This window comes from Tetrao urogallus (assembly GCF_951394365.1).
Source record: "Tetrao urogallus genome assembly, chromosome: 6".
NCBI classification, from domain to species: Eukaryota; Metazoa; Chordata; class Aves; order Galliformes; family Phasianidae; genus Tetrao; species Tetrao urogallus.
This window is the reverse complement of record NC_136819.1, coordinates 54082241-54102452: the sequence shown is the minus strand read 5'-3', so window position 1 is coordinate 54102452 and position 20212 is coordinate 54082241. Positions and strand designations below refer to the sequence as shown.

At 44.2% G+C, this 20212-nt stretch overlaps 1 protein-coding gene across 1 annotated transcript in view; it reads left to right on the top strand.

The window, feature by feature from the left end:
* The window catches only part of SYT16 (synaptotagmin 16), a gene marked incomplete at both ends in the record, with an annotated part of 36880 nt that extends 24480 nt beyond the window's left edge, over positions 1 to 12400 (top strand). Inside the window, 2 exons of the mRNA XM_079537096.1 lie at positions 210 to 399; positions 12087 to 12400. Of these exons, the coding sequence (XP_079393222.1) occupies positions 210 to 399; positions 12087 to 12400 (504 nt within the window). The remainder of the gene's footprint in view (positions 1 to 209; positions 400 to 12086) is intronic.
* Positions 12401 to 20212: the final 7812 nt, after the last annotated feature.

The following is a 20212-nucleotide window of genomic DNA, read 5'->3' as shown; positions in this document are numbered from 1 at the left end:
TGCACAGAGTTCCTCATCTTTAAAGAGAAGGTTCAGAGATATGTTTTTGTAAAGGTGATGCTTTCATTCTTTCTGTGCCGTATCGTAATTCATTCTTAGTCACTGCCATTTCATAAGCGTGATCTTACTAAACAAGGCCACAAAATATAAACCAAAGGGAGGGTGGTGGTAAACATTCTGATGAGACTTTCAGTGCTCTTTCCCTGCAGAGTGCAGACTCTCAGCTTAGTCTGTCAGCAATCTCTCACAGTGATAGCGCTTCTTCAACACAGTCCCTGTCGCATGGAGGGGTGCCAGAGCTGCTCGTGGGCTTGTCATACAATGCAACTACGGGGCGGCTGTCAGTGGAGATGATCAAAGGCAGTCATTTCCGAAACCTCGCAATTAATAGGCCACCTGGTAAGTACTTTCACTGCTATTAAATAACACCACGGAGTCAAAATTTGCTTTTTATTTTCTTCCCCTGGATATTCAATTATGTCATTTCCTTACAGAGAGTATCTGATTGAAAATTAAAAGCATTATTTCAAATGTGTGTGCTGGTAAACTTTGCAGTGTAAGTGGATGCAATCATATGAAGACGCAGCTGACAGAACAGTAATATCATAGTGCCTCTTTTATTGCATAGACCTTTACAACATCTGATTATGGCAGAATTGCTCTGACACCCAAAGCACAGGGTAATTCTTAGCAAATTCATACAAAGAAAGGAGCACTTTTCAAGTGATTGTATGTTGCCGTGTGACATGCATGTCAGTACAGAAAGGACACTGAAGTGCTGGAGCAGGTCCAAAGAAGGGCAACAAGGCTTGTGACAAACTTGGAGAAGATGCCACATGAGGAGAGACTGAAGGAATTGGGGCTGTTTAGTCTGGGGAAAAGGAGGCTGAGAGGAGACCTTATTGCTCTCTTCAAATACTTGAAAGGTGATTGCAGCAAGAGTGGGGTTGGTCTCTTCTCACTGGTGACAGGACAAGGGGAAATGGCCTCAAGTTGTGACAGTATAAGTTTAGGCTGGATATTAGGAAAAACTTCTTTACAGAAAGGGTAGTTAAGCATTGGAATAGGCTCCCCAGGGAGGTGGTTGAGTCACCATCCCTGGATGTGTTTAAAAATGATCTGGATGTGGTGCTCAGGGACATGATTTAGTGAGAGGTTGTTAGAGTTAGGGTAGTATGGTTAGGTTGTTGTTGGACTTGATGATCATGAAGGTCTTTTCCAACCTGAGCAATTCTATGATTCTCTAATGGTTCTATGCAGAGGCCCTGTTTGGTGCTGTTAGATGGCCCTTTCCAAGGGTTGTACTTTCAGTCTCCTTGCTGTGGGCTGGGCTCTGGGTGACCTGGCTCTTTGGCTCTTTGGGGATCTTGCCATTCTGAATTCTTCGTAGCCACACAAAAAAGTCTTTTGTAGAAAGAAAAAACAAAGTTTTTCTCCTGTATCTCATCAGTTGAGCTCCCTTCCTCCATAACTCAAAGGAAAAAGTGAAAATTGCATTGCAGTAGATTTTGTTAGTGCTGGAGCTGTAGTTAGTACTTTACAAAGTTAGTGGATGGATGGTGCTAATGTCTGTGATATAGATGGGGTCATGCAAACACAGTGGTTTTGGTTTGTGCCTCTCACTCAGGGTTTGAATGGCAGCTCTGTGTTCATCTCATATTGTTCTATTGCCTGCTGGCTGAAACCAGCAGCGAATGGCAATTTGGAGTAGCATTTTTTGTTTGCTGCTGTGTTTGTTTTTTGGGATCTAGTTGTGTGTGTGTCAGAGGTAACAACCTTTGACAGCTTCTGGCACTCACTGCATTTGATGTAGTATCTTCATCTTGCAGAATGCTTAGATTGCTTTTGCAAGATGCTGTGCTGATTGTCCCAGAGCTAGCAAATATTTGTGTAATACTTCAGAATGCAGACATGAAAGCTTAAGTTTTGACTGAACTACATCAGTACTTCAGTGTACTCCAGAAGTAATTTGACCATGTGGACAGCCAGTCCTTCAAGAATTAAGGGCGAGTCTGTGCAACAGTGAAACACTTGGCCTCAGTCTGTGCAGCCCCAGTTAGTTTCATTAGCTGTGACAACATGGTAGATCTCCATGGGATTTACTTGAAGAAATGGTACGGTTTGCATTTGTGTTTTAATAAAAGTATCAAGTCAGAGTGGTTCTAGCCAGTTTAAAGGAAAGGTAGGCTAATTCTACTTTCATTCTTAAATAAAAGTAGACCCAGTACAGGTCCAAGTTAATTTGCTGTGGTTTTTCTGCTGTGTTTTCACACATCTGCCTATGGTCTTGGAGGTTTGTCACATAACTGCCTGAAGGGCAGGATTATGCAGCACTTCTATTTCTATATCAAGCCCTGCAAAAGTCTTGTATCTAGCTGAGTCAAGAAGCTGTACTGCCCCACACTTTCCCAGCAAATGAAATGCTTGCACTGCAAAGAACTTGAATAATTGGTGTCCAGTTTTCTACCTACAATATAATGGTCAAATGACTGGCATTTGTTGGTATTATTGTGAAGAATGTCTTTCTGGGTGCTTATGGGATAGCACTGCATGTTGCAGCAAGTTGAGCAACCCTTTAATTCATTGTCTGGGTGCTGGGGAATTGTGTCTGTTCTGGGCCTCTTGGATGGGGTTTGGCAGATTAACCGTGTGCACGTAAGTTTGCTATCAGCATGGGTTACCTGCCCTGGTGAGATGTTCCATTCAGCTTTTCAGCTGATGGGCACACAGAAAAACAGTAGGCTGGTTGACAGCATCTTTAAAGCTGATAAGCATTATGTGTATTTATTGATAAGAAGAGAACAGGTCCAGTGTGTGAGGAAAGAAGGCAATCTTTGCAGGAGTTTCTGTTTTAAATTCTGTCTGAATTTTCTGCTTTCTGTGTCTGTGGGGCTTCAGATAAGCCTTGTTAAATCAGTCAGATAAACTAGCCAAAGTCCTCTGTCAGCCACCCAAACTAATATTCCTGACAGTGGAAAAATAACAATTTTTTCCTATCTTTGATATTAAGGCCATCTTGAGTTTGTCCTTTGCATCCGTTCTATACGCAGATCAACTACAGCATTATCAAGCCTGCAGTGTCTCTGTGTTAGGTCTGCTGTTAGGTGAAATTCATCAGTTATTACAGAGAGGTTCTGAATCTATCACTATCTGCTCTTACTCAGTGTATTTTTCTGCATTCTGCATTGCACTTCTGCGCCTGCAAAGTGCCCAGCAGCATGATGAATGCGAAGAGGAAGACCCAGTGAAGCAGAAATGGAAAAAAAGCTTGAAAGAAGGAAGAAAGCCAGCACTTGTCTCACATGCTGGAGTAGCATTTCACTGATAACTCCTGCAGACACTGCAGAGGAGTGCTGTGAGGTCTGATTGTCTGTGTCTGAAACATGCTGCCTGAGTGAGATGCTCAATAGATAGCCCTTGTGTTTTCTCGTATGCATCCTATCTAGAGAATGATTTACTTCTTCAAAGTATCATGGGGATTTCAGACGTAACAGTGATTCAAGGCATTTAAATACCAAGCTCAAGCTGCTACGGTTGACAGTTATTTATTGTAAGACTGAGAGTCTGTGGGCAGAATCCATCTCCGTTTCCACCCCTGCATGCACAGAGCCCATACAGTACCCTTGTGTGGTCCACTTGTAGCCCAGTGCATTTCGCATTGTCTGCTGCTTACTGCTGCAGCTATGGGGAATGACAGGAGCATCTTACATTATTGCAAATTCTCCAGTTGTGCTCTTTTCCCACCTTGACCCTTTTCTCTGCCACCTGGGGTCTTGCACAGGTGAGCTCAACATTTTCTGCAGTGTGTGTGCATGCTCCCTCGGCATCCTTGCACAGGGTTTTTACTGTGCAGAAGAGGGAGCTGGTGATTCAAGGCGTTAGAGACTGCAGAGGTGACAAGTAATTTCTGGAGGGCGAAAGGAGTGCTGGAGTTAGGAGATTGTGCATCTCTCTCCTTTTTTCCTTGGCACATCTTATGGGATGCAGAGGGTTGAACTAAGTCAGATATCAAAATCATGGGTGCTTACATGGGTAATAGCTGGGTTAGGGAACAGCTGGGCAGTTTACAGGCACTTACATCTTCCAGGCAGTCTTCTAATCACATATGTGAAATGTAAGGACAGCTTGGTCAAGGATAAAAATTCAGGCATTGTTCTGGGAAACGTGTGGAGCTGCAGGTCTGAGTCCACAGTTCCTAACCATGTGAATACGTCCATTATCACTCTGAGCACTTAAAAGCACTCAGGAGAGTGGTAGCAGCATTGGACTATATGGTAGCAGCACTCCACTGTAAATTGGTAGCATCTGCCAAAAAGCCTCGTGCAGAAAAGCATCTAGAGATTTGTCAAATGTGAGCAGCCCAGGTATTTTAACACTCAGTGACATATGTATTGTTCACCTCATTCTCTTTGGTTCTTGTTCCAGCCGTTCACCTGTTTTATCATTTCATAGAGATTTGCATCTTGGTCTCAGAAGACCAAACCCCAGCGTGTTCCTTTAAAGACTATTTATTATAAAGAAAGTAGCAAGAGAAGTGTGCAGTGCTGGCAGACACATCTTTAAAAATCTGTAACTGGTTACAGATTGTTTGCATGTTACAGTAGTAATATGGGATTGTAGTGATCATAGGGGTCATTAGTCAGTGTATAAACACACAGTGGAGGGACGGTCTCTCCCCACATGGTGCTTAACCTTCATCAGCTGCTCTGGGTGCAGCTCTCTTTCCTCTAATCCAGCCTTTGCTTTTTCCTCTTTCACTTTTATGTTGGGGTTTATGTCTGTATGTAATGCGATTTGAGAAGGGCTATTGTAAAAAGATATTCCCTTGTCTAAGAATAGTCCTCCAAGCTTTTTGGCAACTGCAGAATTAATCACACATAATAATTACATTCATACATGATCATTATTATATCAGTAGCATATTAACCCCATTAAGCAAGTACAATAACACTTAACTCTGGGGAAGACAGGAGGGAGAAAGAACAAGCTATGAAATTTCTATTGGGAAGAGGAGAAATTCTTGAAGTAAAAATCTATGTATGCCTGAGTTCCAGATAACAACACCAAGGAATACAGAAGATGCTCTGGTAGGAGAATTAGAGTCCTTAGGTGGTATTTCTTGGTCAGGTACTAGAGAACTTGAAAGATATTAGTGTTGTTTTTTTTTTTAATCAACTTATTTGTGAAGAAAGTTATTATCCCAGAGGACTAAGGCAGGTTAATTTCTTTAATTGATGTGACTAAAGCCAGGAAACTGAATTTAAAAAATAACCAATGTGTCTGGCACTGAAGAGGGAGCTTGCTTGAGCTCCTAAAGCTTTGTAATTCATGCTCCTATCTCATCACCAATAAGAGGGGGATTTGTACCAGGATTAGCTGGGGTGCACTCAGTCCGGAGGGTCCAGTAGAGTTGTTCGGGCAACTATTCAGTGCTGAGTACTTGCCAGTTGGTCAGAGTAAGCTTGTACAAAACCAATTCTGCATCTTCTCATTGTCTGTCCTTGAGTATGTCTTGAATCAGCTTAAGATACACTGAGAAAGCTTTGTTTGGAGCAGTGAAGATGAGGCCAGCTGTATGGAGTCCCAGAAGGATGTCTCAATAATGAGCAGCTGGACACTGGTGTGGGAGATGAAGTGTGGATAAATGTAAGGTATGGTGTTGTGAAATTCAGACTTAACATGGGTGGACTCAGAGCCGCTTGGGAGTGAGATATTAGGCTTATAGGAAATATATTCTGAGGAAAAAAAAGTCAAATGTGTATTATATAGAAAAGAAAAGGAAAAATCTGTATTTGATTGTAAATATCCGAGTGCCTGCATAATGAATACCATACACAGTTCTGGCTCCCTCCATTCAAGTAGAATATTGGAAGGATTGGAGAGATGCAGTGTTGAATGACAGAGATACTCAGGAGCATGGGAACAGCTTCCAGCAAGCTGCAACTGGATAACCTGGACTCCCAGTGGTGCTGCAACAAATGGGAGAAGGGAGAGTATTTAGTGGCAGTCTGTGAAATCCTAAGTGTTGCGAAGGTGAGCTGGCAACAAATATTCATTGTCTCTCCTGATTAAAAAAAATAAACAGTCTTAAAATGAAGGTAGGAGGTAGCAGGCTCTGAGGAGGAGAGTGCTCTTCACACCATGCATACCCACACTACCGTGTGCCTAACTGCAGAATACTGTGGGTACAACTCTCTTGAGTTCAGCAGGATAAATCCATGAAGAAAAATAGTCTGAGAACCAAAGCAATACAAAGATTGCCTCTGACTAAGGAAGTTCTTGAGTCACAGATCACTGGAGTTTGGGAGAGTGTTTGGGGGAGGATCAGTTTATGCTGTTTCTGTGTAGACTTACTAAGGTAGGTGATATTGGGTGGTCTGACTTGGTACAGCTCTTCTATGTGAGGCACGTGAGACCTGGCACTGAAAATCAAGGCATGTAGTAATGGACTTGTAAGGAGCAGTAGTGAGATTTTTGAGGTAGATGTTCCATAATAATTAAACATCCTGTGATATCTTGCACATGCAGTTATCTGCTGTCACATTGAATAGTTTTGTATTTCTAAAAGTCTGTGATGGTATTACATTGCTATATGTAAAGTGAAGATGTTTCTGAACCAGAGGGATACATTTGAAGCTGAGTGTATGGTGATGCCTCTCCTGCTCCCCCATAGCTGTGAACAAGAAGAAAAATCTTTTCTTCCCCCTCCCAAAATAAGCAGAAGACAAAGCAATTGCTCCCATGGTAGAATTCTGCTAATTCCAAATTTCAGTTGGAGCTGAATGTTTAATGTAAATCAACAGTAACTCCACAGAGCAGCATTTGCAGATCTGATGACAGGCTGTATAATAAAGCCGTGCCTGTGGGCACCATTGCTGGAGGTGAGAACAGCCAAACTTAAGCATCCTTACTGCATGCTGCAGCAGAACTACTGCTCCCATTGCTGAGAAGCTGGGCATTCATGATACACTCTAATTTAGAGTTCCCATTCTCTCCAAGGCAGCAGCAATGCATAAAGCATACTGTGCATTGTAAGAAGTGTTGAAAATGCCCTTACTAGAGGTAGCATCCTGAACATCTGGAGAGGTGCCTGTGTTGCACTTCAGGTGCATAAGCACAGAAGCTGCATCTTCTCAGGGTCGGGGAGGTGGCTGCTGGCTCCACAGACAACATGTGTCCTAGCTTGGGGCTGGCTCTGTGAAACCCCTTTGCTGGACCGTAAGGATTGTGTCAGCACTTAGGATCACCCAGGTTCTGAGCTCAGAGGCTGTTTGGAAGCAGCTTTCCTTTCTGAGGGACCTTGCTTGCAGGGAGCCCTACCTCCTGCCCCTCTGCAGCCCTTCCACTCGCACCAAACAAGCCATTTATGCTGGCAATTCCCTTCCAGGGAACAGTGCTCTCCTTTCTGCTGCCTTTTACATGAAAGGTGTTGCTGGTTCCCCAGTGACTCACGCATTGCAAGGAAGGCTGCCAGATCCCAGCTTCGTGCGGGAGAGCTGCCAGCCACGGCAGTGCAGACCTGAGTGGCAGAGACTCAGTGGGAATGGGGAAAGAAATCTGGCTCCTCAGCAACGTAGTAGGCAGATCTCAGTGCTTGTATAGTAAATAGAGTAGGCCACAAGCTGCCTCTGGCCTAATGTAGATGTTCACAGTGTGGGACTGGGGAAAAAAAGCTGGAGTCTGACTATCCTCCATGCTCTTTCCTGGTACAGCTGCAGTGATCCAGGCTCAGTGGTCTCTGCCCCAGGGTGACATCATGGGGAGGTAACGCCACGCACTAATGGAGAGAGCCTTCTGAACTGACAGGTCAGTTGGAGCTAGTGGAAACACCTATGCAGCTTTCTCTACTCAGCACAGTATCATAGAATCAAAGACTATTCTGAGCTGGAAGGGAGATCGAGTCCAACCCCTTGCTCCACGGGGGGCCATGCAAAATCCTAACCCTGTGTCTGAGAGCATTGTCCAAATGCTTCTTGAACTCTGACAGCTTGAGGTTATGACTACATATTAGTCTGGATTGCAGCACACTGGCATGGTTATACTGGTTTTGGAAATGAGTTGAATGAAAAGCTTGCCTGGAGTGAGGCTGGGAGAGTCCTTACTACTCTCCATGGGGTGTACCCTGCAGTCCACAGTCTGAGAGGTCAGGAGGCTTTGGTTGTTTATTTTCTTCCTAAATATAAATTCAAGCAGGGAGTCAGACCCTTTCATACTGCAGTGTTTTTGTTCCTGGGTCAGTGTTATTAATAATGGTGGAGCTTAGGATAAGTGAAAGCAGAGCTTGCACTGTGCTCCGTGCTCCGAAAGCAGGAGCATATAAATTATAGTTGATTATTCCCCTGAGTTGTCATTATCGGTTAGTTCCCTTGGAAGGATGATGACAGAAATGGGTCATTAGAAGAATCACGGATAAACTGATTGCCTTTGCAGATGAGCTCTCAAGAGGTGTTTTATGGTTGGGGCGCTGTTGACGGAGACAGAGCAGTCTGCATGAGAAGATGTTTGGCCAAACCTCTGGAGTAATACGCAGCGCCAGCCCAAAATGTGTCTGGCTTCTTGCGGTGCTCCTTAATTTAGTGCTTTTCACTCTGGTATTAAATGCAGAGGCACTGATATTTTGTGCACGTGATCACTGTTCACTCCACTCATCCTAGGGATGAAAGACGACTTGAAAGTAAAAATGATCCATAGCAAGAACTTCCTCAGGTGGATGTGGTGCTAAAATTGGTCTTGGCAAAATGCAGCTTTGTTCCTGCTTCTTCGCAGACTCCTGTTACAATCTCATCCACTCCCAGCTATTAAGAGGTCTGGCTCTTTCTGTCAGAGATAGGTGCCTGAAGAGAAAGCAAGCTCTTTGGTATTTTAAAGGAAGCCTGATCTCTCTTCTCCTTTTGTGCATGACAGAGCTGATGTGAAAGTAAATATACAGAAGAGTGTAAAGTGCTGAGATACCGCAGTAATGAGGCTGTTACTGAATCTGAGCATGTAATTAGATGGAAAATGTTTGCCTTCATAATGAATAGATGCTCTCACACATACATTCCTCAACGAATTGGCAGATTCATGCTTGCTCTAGTTCCACTAATCTCACCATGTGTCCAGGAATGGATTTTTTTTTGTCAAAACCAACCTAAGGGGAAAGCTTTCTAGCTCAGAGGACCAAAGTGGATCACAAGGAGAGCTAGAAAGTGTTTTCTAATGAGACACCTAAGAAGGTGCTGAAAGGAGCACAATGCAGTGAGGGCAAGCAAGCTACAATCTTAAAATGTAGTTAGTGAAGCAGAATATCAGCTCTGCTTCAGATGTACCAGCTCTGCAAAGTGAATTTCACATGCTAAATATATTATCCACACCTACTCCTTTATTTCTGTTCAGGCTAGCTCAATTCTTTCAGCTGGTAAAATATACCCAGTGGAATAAATCTGAGAAGAGTTAGCAGCCTACTGTTGTCTCTTGCAATGGTTTTGCTCTTGTGTTTACACAGGAATAAATAAAGCTCCTGGTATTAGCTCTGCACAGAGCTTATTCTCCTTCTAGCTTACATGTTCTCACCTTATCCATATGATGTGTAGAAGAGCAGCATCAGTACTGCTCAGAGGGGATCTTTCTGAAGAATTATGTAGCAGAATTTGACATGTATGAAGCCTAATTTTCTGATTCTGATTTTGATTTTGCTTGGTTTAAGTCATCAGCTGTGCAGTGCTCAGTTGTCTTAAAACCAGTTATGTTATTCCCTGCTTGCAGAGGTTGAGGGCGTGGATCCTAGAATTCAGCCGCAAGGAACCAATGTATTCTTTACCTGGAAAATTAACGGGGACATTCTGGAACAGCATCCTGTGAGATTTAAGCTGTGGCACTTGCTTTTGTGTTGAAACGTACATCATCTCTAGTAGCCACACTGTCTGCTACACTGCTGCTGAACTATGCCATATGTCTCTTTGGCAGAATTGGCTGTAACTTGGTTGACTCTATAGGGGTCTGCTGAAATGTTTGTGCCTGAAGTTAGGTGTGATGAATCCCACCTGGGCTGACAGTGCTGGCAGTAAGAAGGGAGGATGATAGAAAGGTTTACTGAGATTCCCTCACCCTCAAAAAAGCAGTTCTCACAGTGTGGTGGGGAAGGGGGTGTGACACCAAGGATTATCTACAGAAAGATGGAGACATTGGGCAGGGAGCAAAGAGGGTCTCGTCTCCATGACTTCCTGTGTCCCAGCGCTCTCCTCTCTTTCATGCCAGCAGAAATGAGTCTCTTCAGCATTCTGCCTGCACACTGGATTGGTTTGGAAAATGTGCTGAAATTATGTAAGTGTGAGATTTCAATTTTTAAAGAAAATACATTTCGAAATTTAAACAGGGAATTGTCCTACTTACTGCTTGCTTGTGTTGAAAAATAAGTCTGGCTGAATTTGTAGCTATTTGGAAATTCCCCCCTCACAAATGAGGGTGAACAGAATAGAGAGGAAAAAGAAAACAGCCCTCTACCCCCCATTTATCTTTAATAGTCAGTGCAAAGCAAAGTGACATCTCTACAAGTACTGCAAGACATTGCATCTGGTAGTTAACCTGCTCGGTTTCACCCTGAGTTAGAGCAGAGAGTTCTGTCTTGCAGGTTTTGTTTCTGATGGATCTGAAGTTGTTAGAGAATTCAATCCCTCAGCGTCACCGAAATTGAATATTACTGTGGGAATTAGTCTGCCTCTCAGTGAAGCACCTCTTAGCAAAGCAGCTCGTTCCTTCCCAGCTACAATCAGCAAACTATCACACGTCAGAACTCTGCTTGCTTGTCTAACGAGTAGGTCTTTGTTGGCAGGATCTACTCATCTCCAGTGTTATGCTGGGAGCCAAATTGGCACCGCTAGCTAATGATTGGACTGAACTTTCTCCACAGAAACTCGATAGCTGTACAGCTGTGCATGCTCACAATTTGCTCCTCGATTGTCAGTCTCCTGACAGCTTTTTCAGTGGAACAGTTTGAGGAGCGGAGAGCCTTGCTTTGCAGACACAGAAGTGTTTTCACACCTGAAGTGTAATTTCACACCTTGTGTCGCTCAGCAGATAAGTGCGTAAAATAGCACATCAAATGGGAACGCAAGAGGATAGACATGCTGTAGATAAGAGACTGTAGCTTGTTATTTATTTCCTATCTTCAGCACACTCTGAAATAATAATCACTTGCAGAAGCCCGGGCACAGATTTGCAGAGAGGTTAGGAGAGGAGTTTTTCTTGCCAAGCGATCTGCTACCACTGATTGCAGAGCAAGGCGAAAGATCGCACTGAGCTGGGTCTGTGGAGCAGGGGGAGCACAGGGCTCTGCCTGGGACACAGCATTAGGCAACACGTACCAGATATGGGATCATTAGCATGGGAGGCAGGAAGAGTTTTAAGGGTGAACTTATGGAAATATTGAATTGAATATTGAATATTGAAGGCCACACCTTCCCTATTTCTGCTTATCATTTTTACTCTTTGCATTCACTCAAATTATGAGTAAAATTGACCTTAACAAAAAAAAAAAAAAAAAAAAGGGTGAAAATTTGAAACAGGTCTTGAAACCATCATGTGAGATGAAATCATTTCACTCCCTCTTTTTTGGGACCATTTTTGTGTGCTGTTTCAAATAATGAAGTTAGAGAGGCTTTTTTTTTTTTCCAAAGGAAAGTGATGAAGGGGCAAGTGCAGCCAAGGGCAGCCCTGGTAAGACAGCTCCAAAGCTTTGTTGTGAGGGAGAGGAATGAAAGGTGCAGACACACTGTTTGACATGAAGAATCCATGGAGATGCTCATCGATTCAGTTAGCCTTAGGTTTCGTGGATTTGAAAACCAGTTCTCCTGTTGTTTTTGTTTCCAAGAGCATGGTCTGAAACACACATTGACTTTCTTCTGTTCTTCTGCCCAGCTGGATGTGAGGAAGTCCAAGGGTTACTCTCATCTACTACTCTTCACCCTACGGATGAGGTAGTTTGTCTGGTTTGTCCAACCAGACAAAGCTGCTCTGCCCGGAGTTTTTTGGGTGATTTTTGACTACTTGGGGCTTTCATTTAATCTTTTAACTGCGCCAAACGTTTTATTTCCTGTGTTTTGTCCTAGATACCTATGGGAAGCTTTGCCTGCTCAACTCTGTGGGCCAGGAGATGTCTCGCTGCAAGACCTCCATCCGTCGAGGGCAGCCCAATCCTGTCTACAAGGAAACTTTCATCTTCCAGGTTGCCCTCTTCCAGCTCTCCGATGTCACGCTAATGATCTCCATATACAACAAACGCAGCATGAAGCGCAAAGAGATGATTGGCTGGATCTCCATGGGGCAGAACAGCAGCGGAGGAGAAGAGCAAAGTCATTGGCAGGAGATGAAGGAGTCAAAGGGGCTGCAGGTCTGCAGGTGGCACACGTTGCTGGAGTCTTAATGGTAACCAGGGCAGCCTGTGGATCCCAGGACGATGGACCGTCTTCCCTCGTTCTCAGTCAGCAGGAAGCAGCTGTCCCGTGGCAAGCACTGTGCTCTGAGAGGCCGTGCACTCTTTAACCTGACTTTTCAGTATCATCTGTCAGGCATTAAAAGTGACAACACCTGGGAAGCTAATTTAGTTCTTGTCTTTCCAGGTTGCCCTGCGTTTTCCACATCCAAATTAGTAACTCTAGCAAAAGCAAGGGCAAACCTACAAGATCCTCCCTTTGCTCCTCATCTAGCTTATTTTATCATGTCTAATCATCACAGTCCGATTTTGATGCTATGTTCTTCCGGAGTAAATTCTCTGATCCCTTCCTTATTTATATTAACGAAGTTTGCAAATGTTCTTGACACGCAGATAACTCACAGATAGGATAAACTGCATGCAGATCACATTTTTTCACTTTTACTATCTAATTTTTTAAGACCTAGAAATAAACATTTGGTACCAGTATAGACTGGATTTTTCAGGCAGCATGGGAAAGCACTGTTGAATTCTCTGTCACTTTGAAGTGCCTAGGCGTTATTACTGTTTCTGATACTGATAGTGTTTATTTGGACTTAATACTGCCAGTACTCTTAATCAGGCATCCTGTGCACTTGTTAGCCTGTATTGCCACAGAGATTGCATGAGGGATAACTAATAGTAGTTTTATATTGTGACTATACAATGCATGTTTGGATGCTTACTTGAAGTTCAAGGCTTCTGTCATCATGAATACCAAAAAACAAAGACCAGAACAAGCTGCACGTCCACCTTTGTGCCTGAATCACTCTTTTCTGCATCACTGTTTTGATCATGTGTTATTTTGTTCTGTAAAAGTGAGTTTCATTCAGAAAAGCATTTCTGTGAGCATTATACAGAAAAGCTTTTGATCCATGATTTCTCTCTTGTTCACTTAAGCACAACTCAAGTTTACTGAGGGCTCTTTTTCAAACGAGCTATCTGTAGTATCTTTGGGGACTGGAAGGAGAACCATTTTTGGCATGTTGAGCAGTAGAGAACGGCAGACCAAGTCACTTCATCTTTGGGACAGTCTCTCCTACAAGAACAGGTGAAATAGGACCCAGGGGGCTGCTCCTGGAGGGACAGCTTGCAGGGAGGAGGCTTGATGGATGAAGCGGTGTAGTTACTTTTTGTCCCGTTTTGTTATTTTCCATTTTAATCATTTTTCCCATCTCCATGAGTTGAAGTTGTAGAGTCAGTGGTTAGGGAAGAAGTCTTCATCTGCTTGACTGTTGAACACTGAGCTGTAATTAGCTGCTGGAAAGCTGCGTGTGACACAGCAGAGGATGTGGATTCTCTTGGGCAGTGATGGTATGTAGACAGAAAGGTGCCAAGATATTCACATGCCATCAGCTGCCTGATTTTAATTCCCTAAGCTCTTTAGAAGAGGATGAGCGTTTCTTCATCCCTTCTGATGATAGGAAGGAAATATTATGCTGGAAAGGTTTCTCTCTTCTGAATCAGCTCATGTTTTGTTTTTGTCATTTGCTCGTCTGGCACCAGATTCCGTCTCTTGCACCACAGCTGTCTCCTTCCATTCAGCGGTGCTGTGCAAGTTTCAGCACTGGCTGTTTAACCAAAATTGAGCCTGAGTACTGGTTTGCATCGCACTCAGGCTAGTGATCACCCACTGGGCAGTGGTGTGGTAGATGCAGGTTCTCACTTGTGTGATACACACAGTCTTTGTCTGTCCTCACGTGGCAACCCAGCAAGATAATCTTACTAAAGAAGGATTTCTGATGTGGGTGAGAAAACCCCTACAGATTGTGGCTTTGTATGTTCTTAACACTTACTTGCCTGGGCATCATTTTCCAGTGAGACTGGTGGCTGTCCTATGCAGGGGGATTGTCCTCCACTGCCTCGATAAGCTGGCACAATATCTGCTCTGCACTACTGGGGCTTTGTATCTCAAATCAGGATCTAACCAAAACACAACTGCATTTTTGACTGCACTGTTAACTCTGCTGTGTTGCCAATAGGAGAGATAACAAGTATCTGAGTAGTAATAAGCAAACCAGTCTAAATGTGGCTTTTTTTTTTTTTACTGTATGTTTTTCTTCTGGAAAAAGCACATAAAACAGACCAAATCTAAAGGTGCATTCGCTGATTTCAGTTGTTTTTCAATCTCTGCATTTTTTCCTGAACTGCATGAAATGTATATTCAAGTGTTTATAAGTAATTTTATTATCTGAGATGTGTATAATAAAGTTATTCAGATTCTCTTAGTATCTTCTTGAACCTTTAAAGTGTCGCTTTTGCTTAATTTAATGATTAGCTAAGGGAAAAGTATAAATTGGTAGTACGTTTCACAAGTGAACTGGAGATAACCCAGATTTATAATTGTGTGATTTAAAAGAATTATTGGAAGGGCTAGTTTTAAAAAGCAATGAAGTGAACTGATTTTGGGCTTGCATGCTGTTTTCATATCTAGATCTTTTCTGAAGATAAAGCACAAATGAAATTGAATTTTGAAGTATATTTCCACTATGGAATACTAAGATGCAGAGGAAGGCAAGAGACAACAGCATACGTAGAGTCTGTCCATGTCTGAGCACATGTTAAAACTTTGCTCTCAGATGGAAGCAGCTTCCTGCATCACTACAATAACATTTTGGCCTGATGTTTTACAAGAAAAAATTGGAGGGAAGGAGAAAGGGATGAGGTGAGGGGGAGCATTGCTTGGAGCTGCTGCTGAAGCTGTTGTCACATCCATGCCTTGAGCAGTACATCTGTGAAGTTCATTAAATTCCTACTGAAGCACAGAGGAATTTATGAATCTTGGGATGAACGGTGTTGGGGGTGCTCATGTTTGCTAGCTGTATTTCAGGAGTTTTGTTGGTTTTCTGGTTTGTTTTTCTGTACAGTATTGACTGTCTGTGAAATGAAGAAGGCTTAGCTGCAGCTCTCCTTTATTTCAGACCTCCCGTAATTCTTTTCATAGACAGATTGAATTAGTTATTGCTAACATTGATACAGGCTGGCCTTGTGCTCCTGGTCTTTCTCATGTAAATACCACTGCCCTTTCAGTCACTGCTATAACCCCTCATTTCCTTTAGAAGTGGCTGAGAAGTCTGAATTTCCAGGCATGCTTCCGTTCCTTGGAAATTCTGCCTCGCACTGAGCTCTGCATGGGCGATGGCCACTGGAGCTGGGCCCTGTGCCCCACTGGCCTCCATCCCCATGTGTGCTGTGCTGGGTCCCTGCTCCTGTGGGGCTCCAGGAGGAGAACAGGGCCATGGGGTGAGCAGCTGACCTGCTTCAAGGAATGCTTGGGCGCTTGCATGGCCTGACTACGCAGGTTTCCTAATGCATGTTTTCTAAGATAATTTATCTCCTTTTGACACCACTGTCTGGAATCCCCAAAGAGGTTATTTGAATTTTCTTCTCTAGGGGGAAGAAAGAAAAAAGCTCCAAAACCACAGAACCGTTGTGTGGGAAGGAACTAACTGCACTGGCTTAAGCCCAGGATGCTGTGGGCAAAGTGCTCTGGATGCATCTCTATCTCGAGCAGCGTCGCTCAGCTAACTGCAGTCTGTTCCTTTCTTGGTCTCTCTCCAGCAGCACATCCCTGTCCCGCTAGGCCCTCTGCTGTTATTTTATTTCTTGTTTTTAATGTGTATTGACAACAGAACAGAATGATCTCACCGCGTTTGTATTCTCTGCAGTGAAGCCGACTTTCAACTGATGCCCACAGAACTGAGTACCTCTTTTAGCCCACTGTGCTGCAGTGATAGCTGACTGACGTGCCTGTTTGTGAAGGCTTTCTCTGGACTGTCTGCAACACGATTTGGTTAGTTTGGGTTTCCTTTCTACCACTGGCTTTAATTACTCAGGCTCTGCTGTGCAGTGCTCTGTCACAGGGTGATGTGGCTGTGTGGTTCCTGGGGCATGGAGGGCAATGGGTGGAGGTAGGGAGCCTGCTTTGGCATGGGATTGTACTGGATGATGCCCAGAGGTCCCTTCCAGCCCCTACGGTTCTGGGATTGTGTGAGGTAATTTGGTATTTTTAGTGGCTGCAGAGCCCGTGAAGTTGCTTGGTGCTTTACGTAATTGATTGATCTACAAGCATGAATGTCTTCAGATGTTCTTAGACTTGCAGAACCGAAGGCCGCCAGCTGCTATCGATCATCTCTCCAGCACAAAGCCCAAGGTGGCTGCTTGGCAGAGGAGGCCTTTCGTCCTGTGGCCGCTCATTTCTCCTTCGGCTAAAGCTGGTGCTGGCCTTGGAGTTCACGTGCCCACAGATCTTTCCTCACTCCTCTCTTTATCATCATCTTTAATCTGTATGATTGCCACGCTTCACCTCTCTACCTCTCGTCTGCCTTTCACACAAAATGGAGGCATAAAGGCTGAGTGAGGCCGCGTGGCTGTGTCTTGAGGTGCTTGCCCCAAGGCCTCCACGCTTGTGGAATGGGAATGGTGCTGGTTGGGTTGTGATGCTGTAATGTTTAGAAGGCTGTGACATCTGCTCAGCCTTGAGTGGACAGAGCTAAGGGTGGAAGGAACGGCCTCTTCTGTTTGGTTCCTCCTGGGTTTTTTTGTGTTCTGTAAAAGGATGGCAGAGCCCGAAGAAATTAGTATGCAGGAGCATCCGCTTTCCATTTAAAATGTACTGAGTGTGATGTTTGCAACTATGGTTTGAGGGGAAGAAAAAGCAGCCAGGGTTTGTAGAAGAGCTCGCTCTTTGAAGGAGGCAGGATATTCCCTGCAGCGAGAGCTACCCAGCAGAACGTTCTTGTACCTCAGGCAGTGATGTTGGCATCCAGCTGATCTTCTTCAATGATAAATGCAGCCAGAAGCTGACAGGTTTTGCAGTTTGGACAGAAACACAGGATAACTAATATGGGCTTTTATTGGGAACCTGATGCAGATCTAGCAGGTGGTTGTGCAAGGAATGAAAGCCCCCAGTGGTGGTCAGGATGGTGGTGGAGAGGAAAGGCTGAGTGCTCGTGTTTGCTGAGGTGTGGCTTTGCTGTTTTCCTTGTGTTCCACCTCAGTTCCTTAGTTCCAGTACTGCTGAAGGCATACAGCACTTTCTTTTTTCCTACTTTTTTTTAGCTCTCCCCAGCATGGAGTGAGCTCGTGCCTTCCCGCAGCCTACACTGTAGGTCTTAAGAAATGGATGTGTAAATATTTTGTCTCTCACGGCAGCCCAAGGTCATCTTTCTGGAACAGCAAACAGGCACAGAATCCAAAGAAGATCAGTCCGTCATGTGAGTAAGGTTAGCATCTGCACTTACAAATGACAAAGGCTATTAATCCTCATGCTGTAATCCCCAAGCTGTTTGCCAGCTGGCAGCAGGAAGATGTTCCTGCTCAGCCCACACAGCTATCCATGTTTTTTCACCTTTATGAAGCAGATATAGGTCAGTGCTGTAGCCTGGAAAAAGAACTTGATAGGCACCATTCATCTTTTCTAGTGTTCCAATCCCTCTCTTCTCCATGCAAACCACCTGCCTGGATTGGGGTGCAGAAGGAATGCTGCAGGCTTCCCCCCCCCTTAAATTAGGAGGCTGAGGTCGTGTTATTTCCCCTGTGCTCCTACATGGGAGGAAGAATCAGGGAATACCCAGCAGTTGGGTACATCAGTGTCAATCATCATCTGGGGACTAGAGGGGAATTCGGGTCCTGCCTGCCATGGCACCCAACCGCAATCCTGCTGCTGGTGAAGTGGGAGGAAGGCTGTCTGTTTTCCCCATCCCAGTTGTCTTGTTAACGCTTTGCAGGTGCTTATGCTTCACACCATCTCCCATCCTTTCATTAATATCTGCAGAGATACCCTCCAAGTCAGGGCCATGCCTGGCAGCAGTATCTTCTGTTCATGGTGCTCAGGACAAAACCTGTTCTCTGGTCTCTTGCTGTCACTGTGTGGCATCTCAAGCACAGGGTTTCCAATTAAACCTGTCCCACCTCCTTCCGCTGTGGGTTTTGTCTTCCTGGGCTCTGCTCTCTTCTGTGACACTTTCCCAGCAGAGTTTGGCCTTCTCTTTCTTATGAAGAGTAAATGAAGTATTCATGTGGTACACTTAGCACTTATACACGTGTATATAGAAATGTTTTTAGGTGTTGTGCCCCCAAGGCCTTTGCATGCAGCACAGTTTGATGTATATCTGACTGTTGATTTAAGCATACCATACTAAATAAGTTGTTTTTTAGTGCACATTGGCTTCTTTCCCTCCTGGAATAATGCACCATTTCTGGCAGGGTCAGTTTCTATGTCTTGCTGTTTCATTTCCAGCTGGGCACGTTCTCCCACACATCCCAGGACATGGTATAGCACTTCATGTCCACAGAGAGGCCTGTGGGGCTTGAATTTCTTGTTCAGTTATGAATATGTCTATCAAAGGAGAATTGTTCATGCTCTGAAGGTTGTGCAAAACAAATTGATATTCCCTTTTCACTTCTGTAAAGGTCCAAAGGTTGCACTGAAAAACTGTACCTTCTGCATAGCTAATAAAGGACTGGAACCAACTGGTGTGGACACCAACTGGAATGGTATCAGCATCACTTCGGTTGCTACGTGTGGTTGAAAGAGAGGAGCTGAAGTGCAAAACTGATTTTAAAAAAGGATGGAAAATACGATGAAAAGATGTTTGGATATTCAACAGGAAGAGTGATACGGATTTATTCTTAGCTTTTCATGTACTTGACAATGAAACATTTTTATTCTACTTAAGTGTTAACGTGCATGATCATACAATATATTGCCTCTCGCTAATTATATGCTGTGTTAGGAATGCTAATGTCTCGATGATATCTGACTGGGAAAAAAGAAAAAAAAGCATTAAACCCAGCTTCTGTAGAATTCTGGGCTGAAATTACCCCCCCCACACACATACAACCATCCACACCTTAGAAACAGTCTTATTTTGTTTCAGTGAGCAGGTTTTTATCAATAAAATAGAAGCAGATGGCTCATGTAGACATGCAAAACCAGCGTGTCTTCCTTTGTGTTCTCATTGTGGCAGAATCTAGTGAATATGCATCTAGGAGAGGTGGACGTGTTTTGTCCAGAACAAAGATGCAGGTGGTCAGTGCATAATGCATAAGTGGGGGGAATGGGAATTATCCCCCCTCCCCATCCTCGTCTGTCTGCATGTTGCCTCTCCCATGAGGGCTGCTCTTGGTTATCTGTCTCATCAATGAGTGTTGTGTCATCAACGTGTGCTTGGTCCCTTGGGCTGGGGAGCTGACATTGGGCTAATGCAAAGCCAAGCACATCCCAGCAGCAGCGAAGGTCATGTCCCTGTCTGATGGCCACTTGGCTTGTGTGTGCCTTTGAGCGTGATGTGCTGGGGTATAGTACACTTCCATCAGGGAGCCGTTGTAACCCGTGCCCACATTGAGACAGGAAAAGACAAAAGCCCCCAAAAATAATTCAAAAGTGGTGATTTTGAGCTGTGGGTGTTCAGAGCACTGAGTGATGTGCGAATATGGGGAGGCAGGATTTCTGAATCGCTTGTGGGATCCGCAGGGTTGGCTCTGCAGGTCCCCACTGGTACAAATCCTTGAGACAAACGGAGTTTTATTGTGTTGCTGAGGACTGATGTTGGTGAGGTGATCGGGCTCACTGCGTTCCCTGTCCATTTTTTTCCTAAAATGCATTTAAAATTCATGCTGCCATCTCTCATCCTCAGTTCCTCAGCAAACTCCACATTTTGTTTTGCCTTGTTTTGCTTTGTTTTATTCCCATTATTCTGTTCTCCCTCCAGCTGCATTTTAATTCCTTGCTCAGAGCTGCTTTGCTCCTTGGCGAAGCAC